This window comes from Tenrec ecaudatus, chromosome 18, assembly GCF_050624435.1.
Source record: "Tenrec ecaudatus isolate mTenEca1 chromosome 18, mTenEca1.hap1, whole genome shotgun sequence".
Lineage (NCBI taxonomy): Eukaryota > Metazoa > Chordata > Mammalia > Afrosoricida > Tenrecidae > Tenrec > Tenrec ecaudatus.
The window spans coordinates 63,570,105-63,586,629 of record NC_134547.1 but is presented as its reverse complement, the minus strand read 5'-3'; the positions used below and the strand labels follow the sequence as shown (position 1 = coordinate 63,586,629).

General features: G+C 46.1%; 1 protein-coding gene across 1 annotated transcript in view; it reads right to left on the bottom strand.

Moving 5' to 3' along the window:
- The window catches only part of HYDIN (HYDIN axonemal central pair apparatus protein), a 285,134-nt gene that overhangs the window by 195,338 nt on the left and 73,271 nt on the right, over positions 1-16,525 (bottom strand). The window contains exons 10-12 of the mRNA XM_075536735.1: positions 16,075-16,193; positions 10,987-11,210; positions 1,368-1,435 (exon numbers count right to left, since the gene is read on the bottom strand). Of these exons, the coding sequence (XP_075392850.1) occupies positions 1,368-1,435; positions 10,987-11,210; positions 16,075-16,193 (411 nt within the window). The remainder of the gene's footprint in view (positions 1-1,367; positions 1,436-10,986; positions 11,211-16,074; positions 16,194-16,525) is intronic.

Sequence of the window (16,525 nt, the reverse complement as noted above, 5' to 3'; positions counted from 1 at the left end):
TCATCTTCTTCACAAGAGGAGACACTTACATGGTTTTGACCGCTGTGCGACCCAGAGCCTGCGGAGACATTCTATAACTCATTCCTGGTCCTGCCCCAGGATCATGCGCTCAGGGCATGATGCAAAGTCGAGTCACAGCCTCTCCCAAGGGAGGCTTTCCAATCTGCCCTTGAACCGGCCAGGTACCAGCCTGGCGTTTACCTCCCCCATAGACAAAGCTGACGGGTGTGGGTGTGTTCCATCAGCCCCGAGACAGTCAGCTCGCTGACACTGGGATTCTTTCTTAAAGAGCATTGTATCTTCCTTGCAAGCACTGCCTCTTCTGTCTGGGTTCCCTGTGTGGCCGCCAGGAGCCCTCCTGGGGCGCTGGGGAAAGGGCTCCGCTGCCAGCCCAGCGGTGGGCAGTTCCTACCCACCAGGAAGCAGTGGCCATCTGCCTGGGAAACCCAGTGGGGCAGCTCTCCTCTGTCCTGCAGGGTTGGAATGAGCCAGGACTGACTTGGTGGCCATGGGTTCTGTTTTGGTGTGAGGTGGCTATTGGATTTGTCACAGCTTTCAGAACGAGAATTCTCAGTCACACACACACACACACACACACACACACACGCGCGCGCGCACATTCCTGCCAACTCAGAGGGACCCATAGGACAACTCTGAGAACAGAGAACTTCCCTGACAGTTTCCAAGGCTGTAAATCTTTACGGAAGCCTCATCTTCCTCCAGAATAGGAGCTAGTGGGTTAGGGCTCCCGACCTTGGGGCTAGCAGCCAATCAGGGTTCCTCATCTACAACCATAGAAGCTCAAAGACTCACTGTCATAGAGTCAATTCCAACTCATGGCGACTCTGTAGGACAGAGTGGAACTGCCCCTTTGGGATCTCGGAGGCTGTCTGCTCCCATGAAGATTGACCGCCTCAGGTTGCTCTAGGTTGGAAACGGCTGACCTTGCCTGCTGACCTTTCAGTTAAGCGACCTGCTCAACACTTAACCCACTCCACCACCAGGGCTCCCAGTCCTTTGGTCAGAGATGCTGATTTGTCTTAATCTCTCCCACCGGGCTTGAATCAGAATCTGCACAGAAGCAGGATGCCCAGGGAGCAGGGCACACAAAACCAGTCTGTTGCTTCACTGTGGAAGCAAGGAGGAGGCAGCCGAAGCCTGTGTCCCAGAACATGGTTACCACGGTCACATAGAAACCAGAAAATGGCACCGAAACGCCACCGTCACAGGGGGAGGAAGGAGCAAGTCTCGGCCCTCTTAGCATTACCATTAGAAGCAGTGAGCGAGGTGCTGTGCACACCGCTGTCCTCCCCCCTGGAGAAAAGCAACCTCGGCCAGTTGTTGATTTAAAATAGGAAGCTACTCACCAAAGGAAACGTCGCCAAAATTCAGGGCAGGAACATTAAAGTGGAAGGTGGGTCCAATGACACAGCCCCTGGAAAGCAAGACAGGCGCTTGTGGAGGGAGGAGACACTTGGGTGGGTCCAGGGTCACAAGCAGGAACTGGAGAGCAGCTAAGGGCTGAAAACCATCATTTGGCATTAAGTCGATTATAGAAGCTAGGGCTTAAAAGAACTATGCCACCAGATCTTGGCCAAAGATGCTGTGGCTAATTTTCCCCCTTATTATTGACAATGAATGATGTGAAGGTAGAGCAGATGTCTCGCCTAACTCACGGAACAAAATAACATTATTTTAGATGATATACACCTCACAACAACTTATTAACAAGGGTAAGAAATTAAAAAAATTATAGGTCTGATTATATAATACGCAGCAAAGATGTCTAAGGACCCCAGTAATTCCTGCACCCGACTCTCATGGTAACTGTTTTAACTCGGTTCCTGCAGCCAAGTGTCCAGTCATTTTCAGCTGTCTAGGCATCAGGTACGAGAGGACTGGATGAGGTGAGCTTGACAGACCTTTGCTCTAAATGCCATCTCCTCCTCCCTCTCTCCACACAAAGTCTTTTTCTCTCGGAGTGATTTTTCATCTTACAGTGAGAGCGATTCCACAACATCTAGCTGTATTTGAATCACTGAAATATCCCTGCATCTGTGACTATGCTAAGTTGCATGGCAAAGATCAATTCAGGTAGCAGGTGGAATTAAGATGGCTCGTTATCTCACTCGGAAAATAGGGAGTATAGAAAGCCGGGTGTGGGGGAGTAGTAAGGAAGAACTGATTACAAGGATCTACATATCACCCCCTCTCTGGGGTCAGACAACAGAAAAGTGGGTGAAGGGAGACGTCAGACATTGTAAAACATGACAAAATAATGATTTATAAATTATCAAGGGTTCGTGGGGCAGGGGAGGCAAGAAGGGAGGAGGAAAAATGAGGAGCTGATACCAAGGGCTCAAGAAGAAAGCAAATGTTTTGAGAATGATGAGGGAAATAAATGTACAAATGTGCTTGACACAATGGATGTATGCATGGATTGTGATGAGTTGTATGAGCCCCCAATAAAATGATTTTTAAAAAAAGGAATGTCCAAGATGTGAATGCAACATCCTGGTATGAAGCAGGGAACTAGTAGAGAGGTCTAAGGGGCTGGCCCCAATCCCAACTATGTGGATAGCACCCTTCCCACAAGAAGAATTCACCTCAGAGGGAAGCTCTGAAGCTACAGCTCAGGGAGAGGGACATGTCTGATCAGAGCACACAGGATAAATGAAGGGGGAGGAAGAAAGAGTGGAGCACATCCTGGTCCACCTAGCCCTGAGGACGGTATTCCCACTCCGAGCAGCCACTGCACAGAGAGGACCATATGGCTGGCCCCACCACGAGATAGACATCCCTCACTGACCCATAGCCCTACAGGGAACAACACTAGAGACACAGTGTGGGAATTGTACCTAATCTGATCCCACCACACTGAGGTGAAACACTAAGGGTGTGTAACAGAACAGCAAGGGGAGCAGAGCAATGAAGTTGCCAGGGAAGACCAAAAACAGACTGTGGGGCCAGGGCATGGCACCCCATCAGACTCAACCGGAAAAATACTCCTAAAGGTTAACAAACAGACCTTGAGCTATTTATAGACTTTTCTTTTTTTGTCGTCGTTGTTTTGTTTTTTTTGTGCATATTATTATCTCTGAAGGTCTGTCTAGATAAGGTAGGTGGGATAAACAATCTGGAGGAGAAAACAATGGGACCAAGGGTTTCCAGGGGGACATGGGAGAGGGGGAGGCAGGGGAAAGGAAGCGGGTGTTAACAAATCCAGGGACAAGGGAACAAGTCATCTTAAATCAATGGTGTGGAGGGTGTAGGAGGTCTGGTAGGGCTTGATCAAGGGCAATGTATCCGAGAGGAATTACTGAAACCCAAATGAAGGCTGAATGTGATAGTGGGACAAGAGGAAAGTAAAAGGAAATAGAGAAAAGAACTAGGAGGCCAATGACATGTATAGAGGTCTAAATACAGGCATGTACATGTATAAATATATTTATATATGAGGATGGGGAAATAGATCTATGTACATATATTTATAGATTTAGTATTAAGGTAGCAGATGGACAATGGGCCTTTACTCAAGTGCTCCCTCAATGCAAGAATAATTTATTTTATTAACCTGGCATTCCATGATGCTCACATTCCCGACACAATCGCTGAAGACAAAGTGGATGGATAAGCAAATGTGGTAAAGAAAGTTGATGGTGCCCAACTATCAAAATATATAGCATCTGGGGTCTTTAAAGGCTTGAAGATAAACAAATGGCCATCTAGCTGAGAAACAACAAAGCCCACATGGAAGGAGCACACCAACCTGTGTGCTCATGAGGTGTCAATAGGAACAGGTATCAGGCATCAAAGATCCAGAACAAAAAATCCTATCATTGTGAATGACGGTGGATGTGGAGTGGGGACCTAAAGTCCATCTGTAGGTAATTAGACATCTCCTTACAGAAGCGTCATGGGGAGACGAGTCAGTCAGAGTGCAGTGTAGCACCGTTGAAACACACAACTTTCTTCTAGTTCTTTAATGATTCCTCCACCCCACTATCATGACCCCAATTCTACCTTACAAATATGGCTAGACCAGTGAATGTACACTGTTACAGATAAGAGTTGGAAACACAGGGAGGACAGATAAACCCCTCAGGATCAATATTGAGAGTAGCCATACCAGGAGGGTAAGGGGAAGGTGAGGGGAGAAAGGGGGAACTGATCACAACAGTCTTAACTATAATCCCCTCCCAGGGGAGATGGACAACAGAAAAGTTGGTGAAGGGAGACATTGGTCAGTGTATGGCATAAACAAATAATAATAATTTATAAATTATCAAGGGTTCACGAGGAAGGGTTGGGGATCTGACCATAACGGGGGGGGGGGGGGGGTAGGGGCGGGAGGGGGAAAGAGGCTGTTGCAAGCCAAGGAGAGGCGTGACCAATGGCAACTCTCAATGAGGGAAGCTCCAGGTCCCAAAGCCTTGCTCTGGCCCGTCCATTGTGTTTTGTGTTGATGATCCGAGGCGGTTTCAAAAGGAGAGGCTGTGACTCAGCACGGAGTCTGGATCCATTTGAGACTGCAGTCAAGGTGGCATATAGGTGAGATGCTAGATTTAATAAAAAGGATCTTTGTGGCAAAAAAGCAACAACCAGATCAAAAGTGTCTGAAATGCACAGAAGTCTAAGAAAGTAGGAAAGCCGCTCACAAAATTGCACAAGCAGCCATTTAATCAATGCAGAAATAAAAAGAACCAGAGAGGGCTCACATTTGTTCAAAGGTACATTTAACGACTGTGTAAGAATATCTGGGCTTTGATATGATCAGAATAATTTTAACAGAGAATATGAACATTAGAACAGACTCAGCCAAGAGTGCCAGACAGCCACACAATGGTCAGTTCGACTGCTCATTTTTAAGCCTATGAGGCAATGGTGCACTGTTATATTTACACACACCCACACACCCACTCCAAAGGCCAAGTCGTGATGTGAAATCAGCATCACGCCTGGGGCCTTACAACTGCTGTGTCCCTGGCACTGTTATGCTCTGTGCCCTAAGGCCCTGCCCTCAGAGCAGTGGATGGGCCAGAGGTACAGTTGGTGGTTCTGGAGTTGGGACAAGAGGCAAGGCTGGGGGTCAAGATGGTCAAGGGGGGTAACCGCCCATACTTTGACACTCCCCCACACTCCAGCCACAGCCCCAGGCATGTGCTGCTGCCCCGCAGGCTGGGGAGGACATGACAGAAATAAGCAACGTGCTGCTTGTCTTGGAGGGGCTGGAACCCAAGGCCAAGAGCCCAGAGGCTAACAGCTGCTCAGAAGCATTCAGCAGCCTGGGCCACGGAAGTGGAGGGGTGGCCAGCTGCTGCTGCAACCCCCCTGCTCCAAACGTTCCTTCCTCTGCAGGACACAGCCCTTCCAGGAGGCTGGAGCAGGGGGAGCAGCAGCAGGAGCCTTCCCCACTCTGGGGCCCTGAGTGGCCTCTTTTGCTGGAAGGGCTACAAAGGTGGCTGTGGTGTCGGGAATGAGATCAGCAAGAGGCCTTTTGAAGGCTGGCTGCTTCCGCTGCGAACCTGACAGGCAGAGGGGGCTCTGTGGGCTGGGAGCTGCACATGGGAAGGAACCTCAGATTCCCAGGCTAAGGCACCAGATAAAGATTTCTTTACTGTGCTCCTAATGGTAAAATGTGGGGAAGACTAGATAGTTGGTAAGGGAGGCCTAGATGTAAAACGAGTTGAATTACAACTATATCCATGAGATGGCTAGAACTTTCTTAGATTGTGGATGTGAAAATAGACGGCATCGATACTGCTTATGTGTAATTAAATAAAAGTTCCTTCCAGTTTTACAATGTGATTTGTTTAATCCCATACAAGACAGCGTTACGCTAAGTGGAAGAGCAAATATGGACACTAAAAAATACTTTCTGATATTCCAAGGCATAGTAGCCCGCATTATGTGCTATTAAGAAAGAATACTTCATCTATGCTATATAAAGTGTCTTTCCCCCCTCTAATTTGAATTCACCCTTTTGGACATTAATTTTTGAAGATGACATAAACATTCTTTGTTATAATTTATCATTTTATGATATTTTGTACCTTTTAGTGTGTTCTTTGTTTAATATATTGCATAAACAATAATATATATAATAAATATATTTTCAGATACATAAAAAGAGAAAAAGAGTACCTGACAGCAAAATGGTGACAAACCAAATGCCATGATATGTTCCCTTTAGAGAGATTTCTTGGGTCATGATGCCAAAGAAAGTGTTCCTGACAACGTCCCAGTGAACTCAGTGCTGCCACAGGTGGGACTGGAATGGGTACTCTATTAGACATGCATTTTTGTGAGGTAGCAGAACAGGGGCCAAGGGTGTCTGCTGAGCATGCTCCAAATTCAGGCCCTTGAGCCAGGAAGGCGGTACATCTGGGTGGGCCCAAACAAGGACAGGTAGGTTTAATTGAGCCAATGGAGTCAACCAGTACCATCAACCACACCTCCCAGGGGAAGGCCCCAAAAGGCCAGAACCAGGAGATGACCGCCCTCTTTTTCCAGCTGCTCCTTGGCCTTCTACTTGGCCATGCTGTGTTGTCTCTCTCTCTCTCTCTCTCTCTCTTAACTGTAAAGCCTGAAACTTCTTCCATCCTTTATAAAAACCCACTTGGATCACAAACCAGGCTTCGGCATGAATTTCTTTCTTGTGAGAAGCCATGAACCAAAGTATTTCCCAACGGAGAACTCTAACATTTTCACCATTTACGATTGGACACTAATCAAAAGAGCTATTTCACAGGATTTCAAAATGAGTATTTGGGGCTTGTACATTTGTGGACGGGTGGAACGTTGAGCGTTAAGAAAGTGTAATGGGGAGGAAAACAAAGGAAACATTTCTCTCAGCAATTTGTGGTTAGCATGGGAAAGAAACTGCCAACATTTTATCCACAGTCCAGATGACCTTCCATTTGAAAGAGATCAAGAATGACAAACCAAAACAGAAACGGTGGTTGAGAGATTGGGCAAAAGGAAATGTGCCGAGGTTACAATGAGAGACTGGATACCAACGGGCCAACTAGAGCATTAATGAGTTCACTGGTGAGAAACACTCCAAGAGATTCCTAAATCCTATTATTCAGAAGAGAAACCCCAACTCAATTTATACATGCATGGGCTAGGGGAGGGAGTGGTGTTCAAAAAGTTTATTGGAAATTGTACTTAAAAGATAGTAGAATTTTCCATGAACTTTCTGAAGCCCCCTCGTACAACTCAGTGACATTGGTTATATTCCAGTTGCCAACCATTCTTTCAATCCTTTTGCAAATCATCCCACTGCCATAATATAAACTCAGTGCAAAATGCTTTCCCCCTCCTTGATGACCACAACCAACCTTTGGCTTCTATATATTGGCTTACTTCATAAGAGAGAAATCATACAGGATTTGTCCTGTTGTGAATGGCTTATTTCACGCAGCATGATCTCAAGATTTATCTGTCTTGTGGCAAGTGTCAGGACTTCATTTCTCTTTGTGGTTTAGTAGTGTTGCATTGTGCAATATACTGCATTTTGCTTATTTTTGCATCTGTTGATGCGCCTTTTTTAGGGTGCATCAACTCCCACTTATCTGTGAATTTCCTTCTCCTGTTGATTTGAAGCTTTGCTCCACTGTGGACAAAGAATACACTGTGTATGACTTCAAGCCTTTAACACTTAGCAGAGCTTGTTTTTACTGCCTAACACGATCCATTCTGGAGAGTACTCCAGGTACATTGGAAAAGAACGTATATTCTGCTGTTGCTGGGTAGAATGTTGTAATATATGGGCCATCCCTGGGTTATGAATATTCTACTTAAGGACCTCTTTGAGCAGAGAGCTTCAATCTTTGAATCCTTGATTGAATGTTAGGTAAATTTGCCCTCACTTTAAAATGCCTGAATCAACCCTTACCTGCAACAATTCCTACATCACAGTCATCTTCACTTGCTGTAGCTTTTACTTCACTGAAAGAAACTTTGAGCTTTTCTTGGACTAACAAACCCACTGCCATTGAGTTGCTTCTGACTCAGAGTGATCCTATATAGATTTTCCAAGATTGTAAATCTTTATGGAAGTAGACAGCCTCACTTTTCTCCCATTGAGGGGCAGGCAGGCTTGAACTACAGACCTTGCAGTTCATATCCCAAAGTAAGGCTAAATAAGAAATGTATGCACTTGTTGTGATGTATAAATTCTTAAAAACAAAGAATAGATCTCTGATAGTTACATAATCTGGTGTCAACTTGAGACTATTAAAAGTGAAAGGGTGAGGTCTAGCCTGTCAATTAGGTTGCAGCTTGATGACCTCATTTGGAGGCACTATGGAGATAAACAGCTCACTGGATGCCAGACCCACACCCTCTACTTCGTCTTCCTGCTAACAAGCCACAAGGAGCTATGCTGATGGAGCCAGAGTCCTGGAGCTGGAGGAGCCACATGGAGACCCACACCAGCGTTGACATATTTCCACCACCACTGGATCCACAAGACTTCCTACCCACTGGTCTGTAATCTTCCATTGCATGTGTTGCGTGAGTCTGAAGAGGAATTTATAGTCTGGTATCAGACATATGGGATAATATCAGACTTATGAACTTGATCTGGGCTGGGATACTTTCTTTGTATACAATTACTCTTTGATATAAAGCTCTCTCTTATACACATATGAGTACTATGGATCTGTTTCTCTAGTCAATCCAGACTAACACAATCTCATTCATAATTTTGGGCCTACTTCTATATGTTAGGTCTGGAGAGTTTATAGTGTTATCCAAATCTATCTCCTTATTTTCTTTGCCTAGTTGTTCTACTCATTACTGAATGTGAGGCTTCCAACTATTACTGTTGAATTGTCTATTTCTCCCTTCAAGCCTCTGAGTTTATGGATCTGTATTAATAAAAACCAGGGATTGACGATGCCCCACATGTCTAACTCTTTCATGATGCTATTCAGCTTCATTCCCCCCCCCCCCCCCACTCCTCCATTGAGCATATTCCCTCACATTTCTGGGTTCTGTGAATCACGACAGCATCCCACAGAAGCTCGAGAAAGTCTGAGATAATGTCTAATGTGGTGGTGGGTGCTATTCAATCCCAAAGGCAGGGAGGGGGTAAGCAGATGCTGGGTCCAAAGGACAAGCTTCATTCCTTGCTCTTGCCAGTGATGAGCTCATCCTCCCTGCTCCTCAGAAGGCTCGTTTTATACACAGTAGGGTGGCCTTTCAGGGAATCCTGTTCACAAATTACTCATAGGAGAGTCCTGTCTTCCTGCACCCTCTTACCAGACCAGTCACAGTCCAGGATGAACATGGTCCAATATCTTGAAGAGTCGATCTTCCTCAAATATTTGGGAAGTAACTGCACTTAAAAAAAAACTATGATAACAAACTACAGGAGTATTGTGGAAGACAATGCAAATGTCATTAAAAACTTAAGAAAATTCTTGAGAGTTACAGAATGTTTGACTGTGGCAACTTGCCTTGGCCAAAGCACCGAATCCTTGAGGTACATGCATTTACTCTCCTTACCTAGTAAGGCTATATAGGTGGAAGGATTTGGCAAGAAATGGTCATCACCTTTGAGCTGATCTTGAGAGTTTGAATTTTCAGTAGGTAGCAGGAGCCCTGGTGGCGAAGTGGGTTATGCATTGGGCTGCTAACTACAAGGTCTGCAGTTTGAAACTGCCATTCTGGGAAAGAAAGAATAGACTTTCTACTCCTGTAAAGATTTATAGACTCCAGAACCTACAAGGGCCGTTCTCCTCTGTGAGTCAGAATCAACTTGATGGCAGTGAGTTGGGGTTTTTGAATCACAAGATCAATAAAACTTCCTAGCGTCCAAATGTGTCTGCTCTTTTCTATGCTGTGCCGCAGAGCTCCAGGGAGATCTAAGCTGCAGACTCGGCTGTAGAAGGGAGGCAGTCCTGCTTGCAGTCATCCCAGTGGGAGACCTCATGGAATTAACCGGTGGAAATCCAAGTCCACACACAAAGCCAGGGCGGTGTGATCTGAAGCTGTGGGCCTTCTAAGTACCAGGAAGCACAGTTCTACATCTACCCAATGGATTGGTCCTGGAAAGCTTATTCTCTGCAAATCCTGAGGACAAACGCTGACACTAATGACTTTCAACTCTCACAGGCAGCTGGAGAAGCCATAACAAGACCTCCAGTATGAAAGCAGCAAGTGCCCAGCTTCGGTGGATGGGCATTCTGAGCAGACTCTTCTGTGATGCCTCGAGCCACCATACCCAAAATAACAGACCCACTGCCATCAAGTCTGTCTCTGATTCACAGAGACCCTACCTAAGGGGTCCAAGGTTGTCAACCTTGATGGGAGCAGACAGCCCCCTCTTTCTCTCATGGAGCACTTAAAAGAATCTCCTTAACATAACACGGGAAATGGAAGGTTTGGAGAAACTGTGCTAATAACCAATGTTTAGACAAGAAAATTCTTTTCTCCAATTACTGTCTTCCCGAGCATCCTAAAGCACAGAGAGAAGTTAGAAAATCACCTGGAGTATAAATCCTTATTTCGTAAGGTTGTATAGCTTTGGGCATGTTATCAGGCGAGACCAGACTGAGGAGAAGGACATTTTTCTTGGTAAAGCGGAGGAGCAGTGAAAAAAGGCCCCTAACAGGAGGGATGGCAGGGTGGCTGTAACAATGGGCTCAAGTATAAGCACAATTGCGAGGATGCTTTTTCATTCTGTTGAACATAGGGTCGACTTGACAGCACCTAACAATAACAGCAGCTTGCAGGAAAATAATAGATCTCCAAGAGAGCCTCTTTATCCATATCATAACAATTAGTTATGTATTGTCATAAGGGAACCACTGATGGAAAATTTTAAACATTTCTAAAATTTAAAATATGATGAGTTCATGTCAACAAAAATAGTGAAGATTCTAAAACACGATCTAATTTTGAAATGAAAAAGAGCAGTAGGTAAAAAAAGGACAAAACTCAACGAGTTTCCATATTGTTATGGATGCACCTTACCTAATGGTCAGTTTCACAGGCTCAGGTGAGCCGTTGACATTGAGCAGGAACTCCTCTTCGAAGTGGCCCAGGGTGGAAGGGCTGAAGGAGATCTGAATGGCTTGGACTCTGCTTGGCTCGAGGATCCCTTCTTTAGGACTGAACACGAAACAGGCCCCCAGCACTGTAGCTGGAGGCATCACGTGGAAGAGGGCGTCAATGCTGCCTTTGTTGGAGAGTATCGTCTGTATCAGTGAAAAAGAAGGGAGGAAAAGGTAGATCAAGAACCTCTCTCTCCATGCCCTACACGGATCTATTGCATATAATCATGCGGCGGCAATGGCTGACACACGGTCGCATGGCTTAAAGTGGCAGAAATTGTTATTAGGTGCTGTTGTCTCTGAAACGCTGCCCAGTCTTGTGCCGTCCTTACAGTTGTTGCTGTCCGAGCCTGTCGTTGCAGGCACTCTTGTCGATCTATCTCCCTGAGGCTCTTCCTCTCTTGCCGACCAGCTACTTTACCAACCATTCCATTCATGGTGTTCTTGTCCAGGGATTAGAACCACAGAAAAAAGCTTTAGAGGAAGAATGGACAGGCTCATGTCTTGAATATCTGAAGATAGGAACCCCAAGCCAGAAATTAATTTTGTGTGTTTGCTTTCCTTTTATGAACGGAGTTAATCATATTCAAGATATAGAGACTGACCATAATCATATCTACTGATGATGAGTTTTCATATACCCACAATTTTTCTTTGTAATATTCTCTATTAACTAATTGAAGAAGAGGCCTTTCTGTCACACATATGACAAGGCCAAGGCTAAATAGAATACTGAAAAAGCCCAAAGCTAACCATACCAAAGGAGCAAGAACTAGCTAAGCCTGTGCTGAAAATGTAGCTTGAAGAACGTGAAAGAGCTTCTATGGTGGGTCCCCAGGGACAAGAACTTTCTTTGCTGTGCTATTAAATTCAATTATATTGGAAAGATCATTATTTTGAGGTACTTAAGCAAAGAATTATTTTGCTACAGAACAGTTTTACTCCTATATACAAGTGCTCTGCACCCACACTATTGCCCATAATTGGTTGTGAACCAGATTTGTTATGTATGTGGAAAGAACTCACATCTGGTGTCCGGGGGTCCTCCACAGCTGCCCTCAGCCTACTGCTCCTGGCCCCACCGCCCATTCGTGCACATGAACACGCATGTCAGTCAGCCAGCTCTCCTCTCGTGCTTCCACAGATATCACCCTGTCCTGTGCCAGCGCTGTCTTTGTACCTGGGTGAGTAACAGAGTCCTGGTGGGGCTGTCAGGAAAGCATTGGACTGTTAACCACAAGGACTGTGGTTCACACCCAACAGCGACTCCACGGAACAAAGACGAGGCTGTTTGGTCCTGTAACATTATATAGCCTAGGAGATCCTGTATAGGGGGTTCTTAGTCGGAATTGACTTGCTGGCAGTAGGGGCGGTTTCAGTTTGGTCCTCAACCAAATTGAGGGCACTGGAGAACAAAGGACACAGGTGACTGCAGAGACACAAGAAAGGTGGCAGGAAAAGGTGGAGCACATGGAAAAGGTGGAGCACATCAGGGTCCTGAAGGCGAGAGCAGTGAATTTCCAGAGCGAGCCAGCTCGGGCAGAGGTCAAGGGGAGTAGGCTCTCTGAAGAGATTACAATAACTTATTGTCAGCCAGAGGTCATCCCTGAATAGAAAGCGGGAGCATCTCCAACGGAGTGTGGCTGCAGGGTACACAAGCTTGGTGAGTGGGTGAGTGCAGAGGAAACAGCGTAGGACTGTCCCAGGTCCCTCTTTTGAGTAAGACCAGGGGTGACAAGTGAGACATGAGAAGGCGGGGATACGGGAGCCTGAGAGTGTAAACAGGAGAGTTTGTTGTCCTTGGAAGACAAGGGGGTTGGGTCACCAAGGGAAGGGGCCTGACAGAATGCGGAGGAGAGTGGGTGCAGACACTGCGGCCCTATCTGGAGAAGCAGAGTTCCTTGTGGACGGAGACAACTACTTCAGCTAGGAGGAGAAGGGCCTGGGTCGCAATAGATACTCATGTCTAGGTAACTGCTGCTTGATGCTGTATTCACCTTCTTTGTGAATGCTGTCCATCTGCTTCTTTCTGTCTTAAGTCCCTGGTAGTAGAAATCATGTCTTATATTTCATTCTTTTATTTAAAAAGACCATGCAGCAATGTGACCATGACCAGGGACCTGGAGTCAAACTGCTTGGGTTCCAATCCCAGTTCTGCCACTGACTTGCCAGCTGTGTGATCTTGTATGAATGAGCACTGGTTATGCAGGGGTGAAGTGCTTGGTTCTAATTCACCAGCTGCTCCACGGGAGAGAGCCGTGGAGCCCTGCTGCTTCCTAATATATTACAGTCTTGGAAACCCCATGGGGACGTTCTATTTCGTTCGATAGGAATGAGCATTAACTCAATGGCAATGGATTTGGTTTTGTTTTGTTGGTGAACTTTGTACAACCTTCTTACGCAGCTTCCCCCTCTGTAAAACATGGTTACAAGTACAACTCATGCAACTCTGGAACAGTGGCTGGCAAACAGGTTAGTAAGTGATAATGATGGTTCTTTATATGGCCAGTGCCAAGCAGGATATGTTTAAGGTTTAACTGCCCTTAAGAGGGAGCCCTGGTAGCACTATTGAGTAGGCGTTGGGCAGCCAACTGCAAGGTGGCTGGCTCAAACCTACGAGTTGCTCCACGGGAGAAAAAGGAGACTGTCTGCTTTGACAATATAAGGTCACTATGGAATTGACATGATGCCAATGGGTTCTTAAGAAATGATTGGCATATATTAGAGGCAATTCAAGACTCTGTTCTGCTTTCTGAGAAGATATACAGATTGTCTTTCTTTAGGTTAAGAAGTTTACGCAGATTTTAAATTTTTTATAAGGTGTCAACTCCTTCATTTAAAACAATGTGCCTGTTGGTCTTCTTCCCAACAAAGGAGCACCTGCTTAGCTATCCCCTCTCCAAACAAACCCACCGCTTCCAAGTGATTCTGACTCAACATAGCCCTAACATAGGACAAAAGAAAAATTTCCCAGAGGGTTTCCCAAGCTGCAAGCTTTATGGAAGTAAGCCACTACAACTTCCTCCCGGAAAGTGGCTGATGGGCTCGAACAGCCCACCTTTCAGTTAGTGGCCGAGTGCCTACACCTTCTGCAGCAGCAGCGGCCGTCCAGAATGCCAGGGCTCCTGGGTGATGTATACAGACTCCAGCAAATTGTTTGGGGAAGGATTCGAGAGCCTTTTAATGAGTGCTGATACCCTTCCCCTTGCAGTCCACCTCCTTGGAGGGGAGAATATTTATCATAGAACTTCACTTCTCATTTGTTTTCCTTCTTAATTACACTGGGGAGCAGTGCATACTCGTGAGGGTTATGGCTGGTTCTTTACGGATCTGCTAAGCTCAGCAATGACTAAGGGCGATAGCTAGTTATTCAAATTTGTCTCGAGGAGGTAATGTAATAAATTGAAAGAGCAATGCAATGAGGCATCAGCATTAAATACGCAGAGAGTGCAAAAGAGCCCTGTGCAAAGCACCTTACCCTGCCCTTCTCTGCCCGTACCACTGCCCAGTGGGGCGGACACATCACCCTGTTCCACACTTAGATGGCTGGCCAAGTTTGCTTTACTTTGAAACCCGCAGAGTGAGGCACAGTGGCCGAGAGCAGGCGCCTGTTAAATGTGTAGGAAATTGTGGGGACTCTCAGGAAAATCCTATGCAGCCTGGATCAGAGTGAAGGGGGCCTTTGCTGGTGTGCTGCCTGTAAGGTGGAAGGGAGGGTCTCACTGGGTAAATCACAGACAGAGTGTCAGTTGGATAAGCACCAGCGTACTTTCCTGCTCTCCAAATGAAATAAAGGGTAATGCAGCACAGCAGCGGTGTACTGCTTAGATGATGATGGTTACGTGACTGGGTTCTTCCTGGCAGTGCCAGCATGGTATCAATCTCCTTGCTGGACACACATTCAGGCTGCCATCCCAGTGAGCGTGGCAGTAGATGAGTCCGCGGGCAGCACTCAGCTGGTAAGGATGTGGCTGAGAGCAGGGGTGGCTGCAGGCTGGAGGTGGCCCCATGTGAAGAGACTGGGGTGCTGCGAACCCAAAGGACTAATAGGGCAGCAAAGGGCCTTCGCTTCCAGAGGAGTCTCCCGACCTGGTAACCCAGTGCTCACCAACGTGAGCAAACTGTGCCACCTCCCAGAGTTCCTTAGGGCCCAAGGCAGAGTTGGGTTTGCTGTTCTTGGAGCTAATTTCCCAGCCTCCTTTGCAGGGAGGGACCACTCACAGGACGGAGATGAAAGTGGACATGCCACCTCCAGTCCTCCTCCTCCGAGAGAAATCTCTCCAGCTTCTATTTTTGCCGTGATAAGAAGGCAAACATACTCAAGTTAGGCACATTTCTAAAATGAACTCTCACAGAGTACAGATTGATAGAGTATGAACAACTGGCCTGGATACAAATTCATTGCTGAGGTGACATTGAGGTAACGTTAATCCCAAAGAGCCCATGGGTGTACCATACAAAAGGACCATTTCCTGCTTTCTTGGAAAGGCAGAACAGGGAGGTCTCTTGCAGAAACCACAACGCCTGTTTTTTTTTCTGTTTTTTTTTTTTTAAATGCAGACCGGAGAATAGTGCATTCAGAGCAAGTTCTGAAGTGTGAAAATAACTCTCCTCATTAGGACATTCTGGAAAACGCAAAAGGTTCTCTATCCTCTGATCTGCAGGATTTGTTGTCAGTGAACAAGCATGAAACAGATGGGGATGTGTATTTATGGTTCTCCCCCTTGCAACATGCAGTATGATGAGGATAAGACCAATTAAATGATGGTGTGATATTTTTTAGCACTTAGTCAAATTAGAGGAGGCTGCAGAGGATGGAAAAGGTGGCTCCCCAACAAGGCCAGGAGGGAGAAGAGTCAGAGCAGTTTAGGGTCTGAATAAAAACGTCAGGTAATACGAGGAAGCTTTGACAAAGGGGTGGAGCCAGATTTTTCTCCAAAATGAAAACGAGCCCAAAACAAAAACCAGCTCAGTGTGTAAAGTCCCAATTCGTCACGCTGCAGCTTACCTCATAGCAATGCACAGATCCAATGAAAACTTTCCCAATATCCAGCAATTCAAAGTTGAAGTGAATCTTGGGTCCCATCCCTTCCCCTCTGATTCGGAGAGGCAGGCGGATCTCTCGGCCTATAAAAACAATCCCAAAATGTGTTACCCCAGACGGTGCTGCACCGCAACCTGTTCCTGATGAAAAAGATCAAGACTGAGGTACCATGTCCCCGCCCTGACGGAGGGAAGGGCGATGTCATCCATGTAGGAGACGTGGTGTATCTTTAGGACGTGGGAGTGATTTAGTAGGACACACGCAACAAAGGAAGTTGTTTCTGAACCCAATTCTTAACGTTATTCTGAAATTTCCTATGAGGAAGCACTTTCTCTCAAGCAGAGGACAGTCATTGGATTGTGCTTCTATGTGATGAGAGTCGCCATGCTGCCACATCTCCAAGGGCATTATTCAC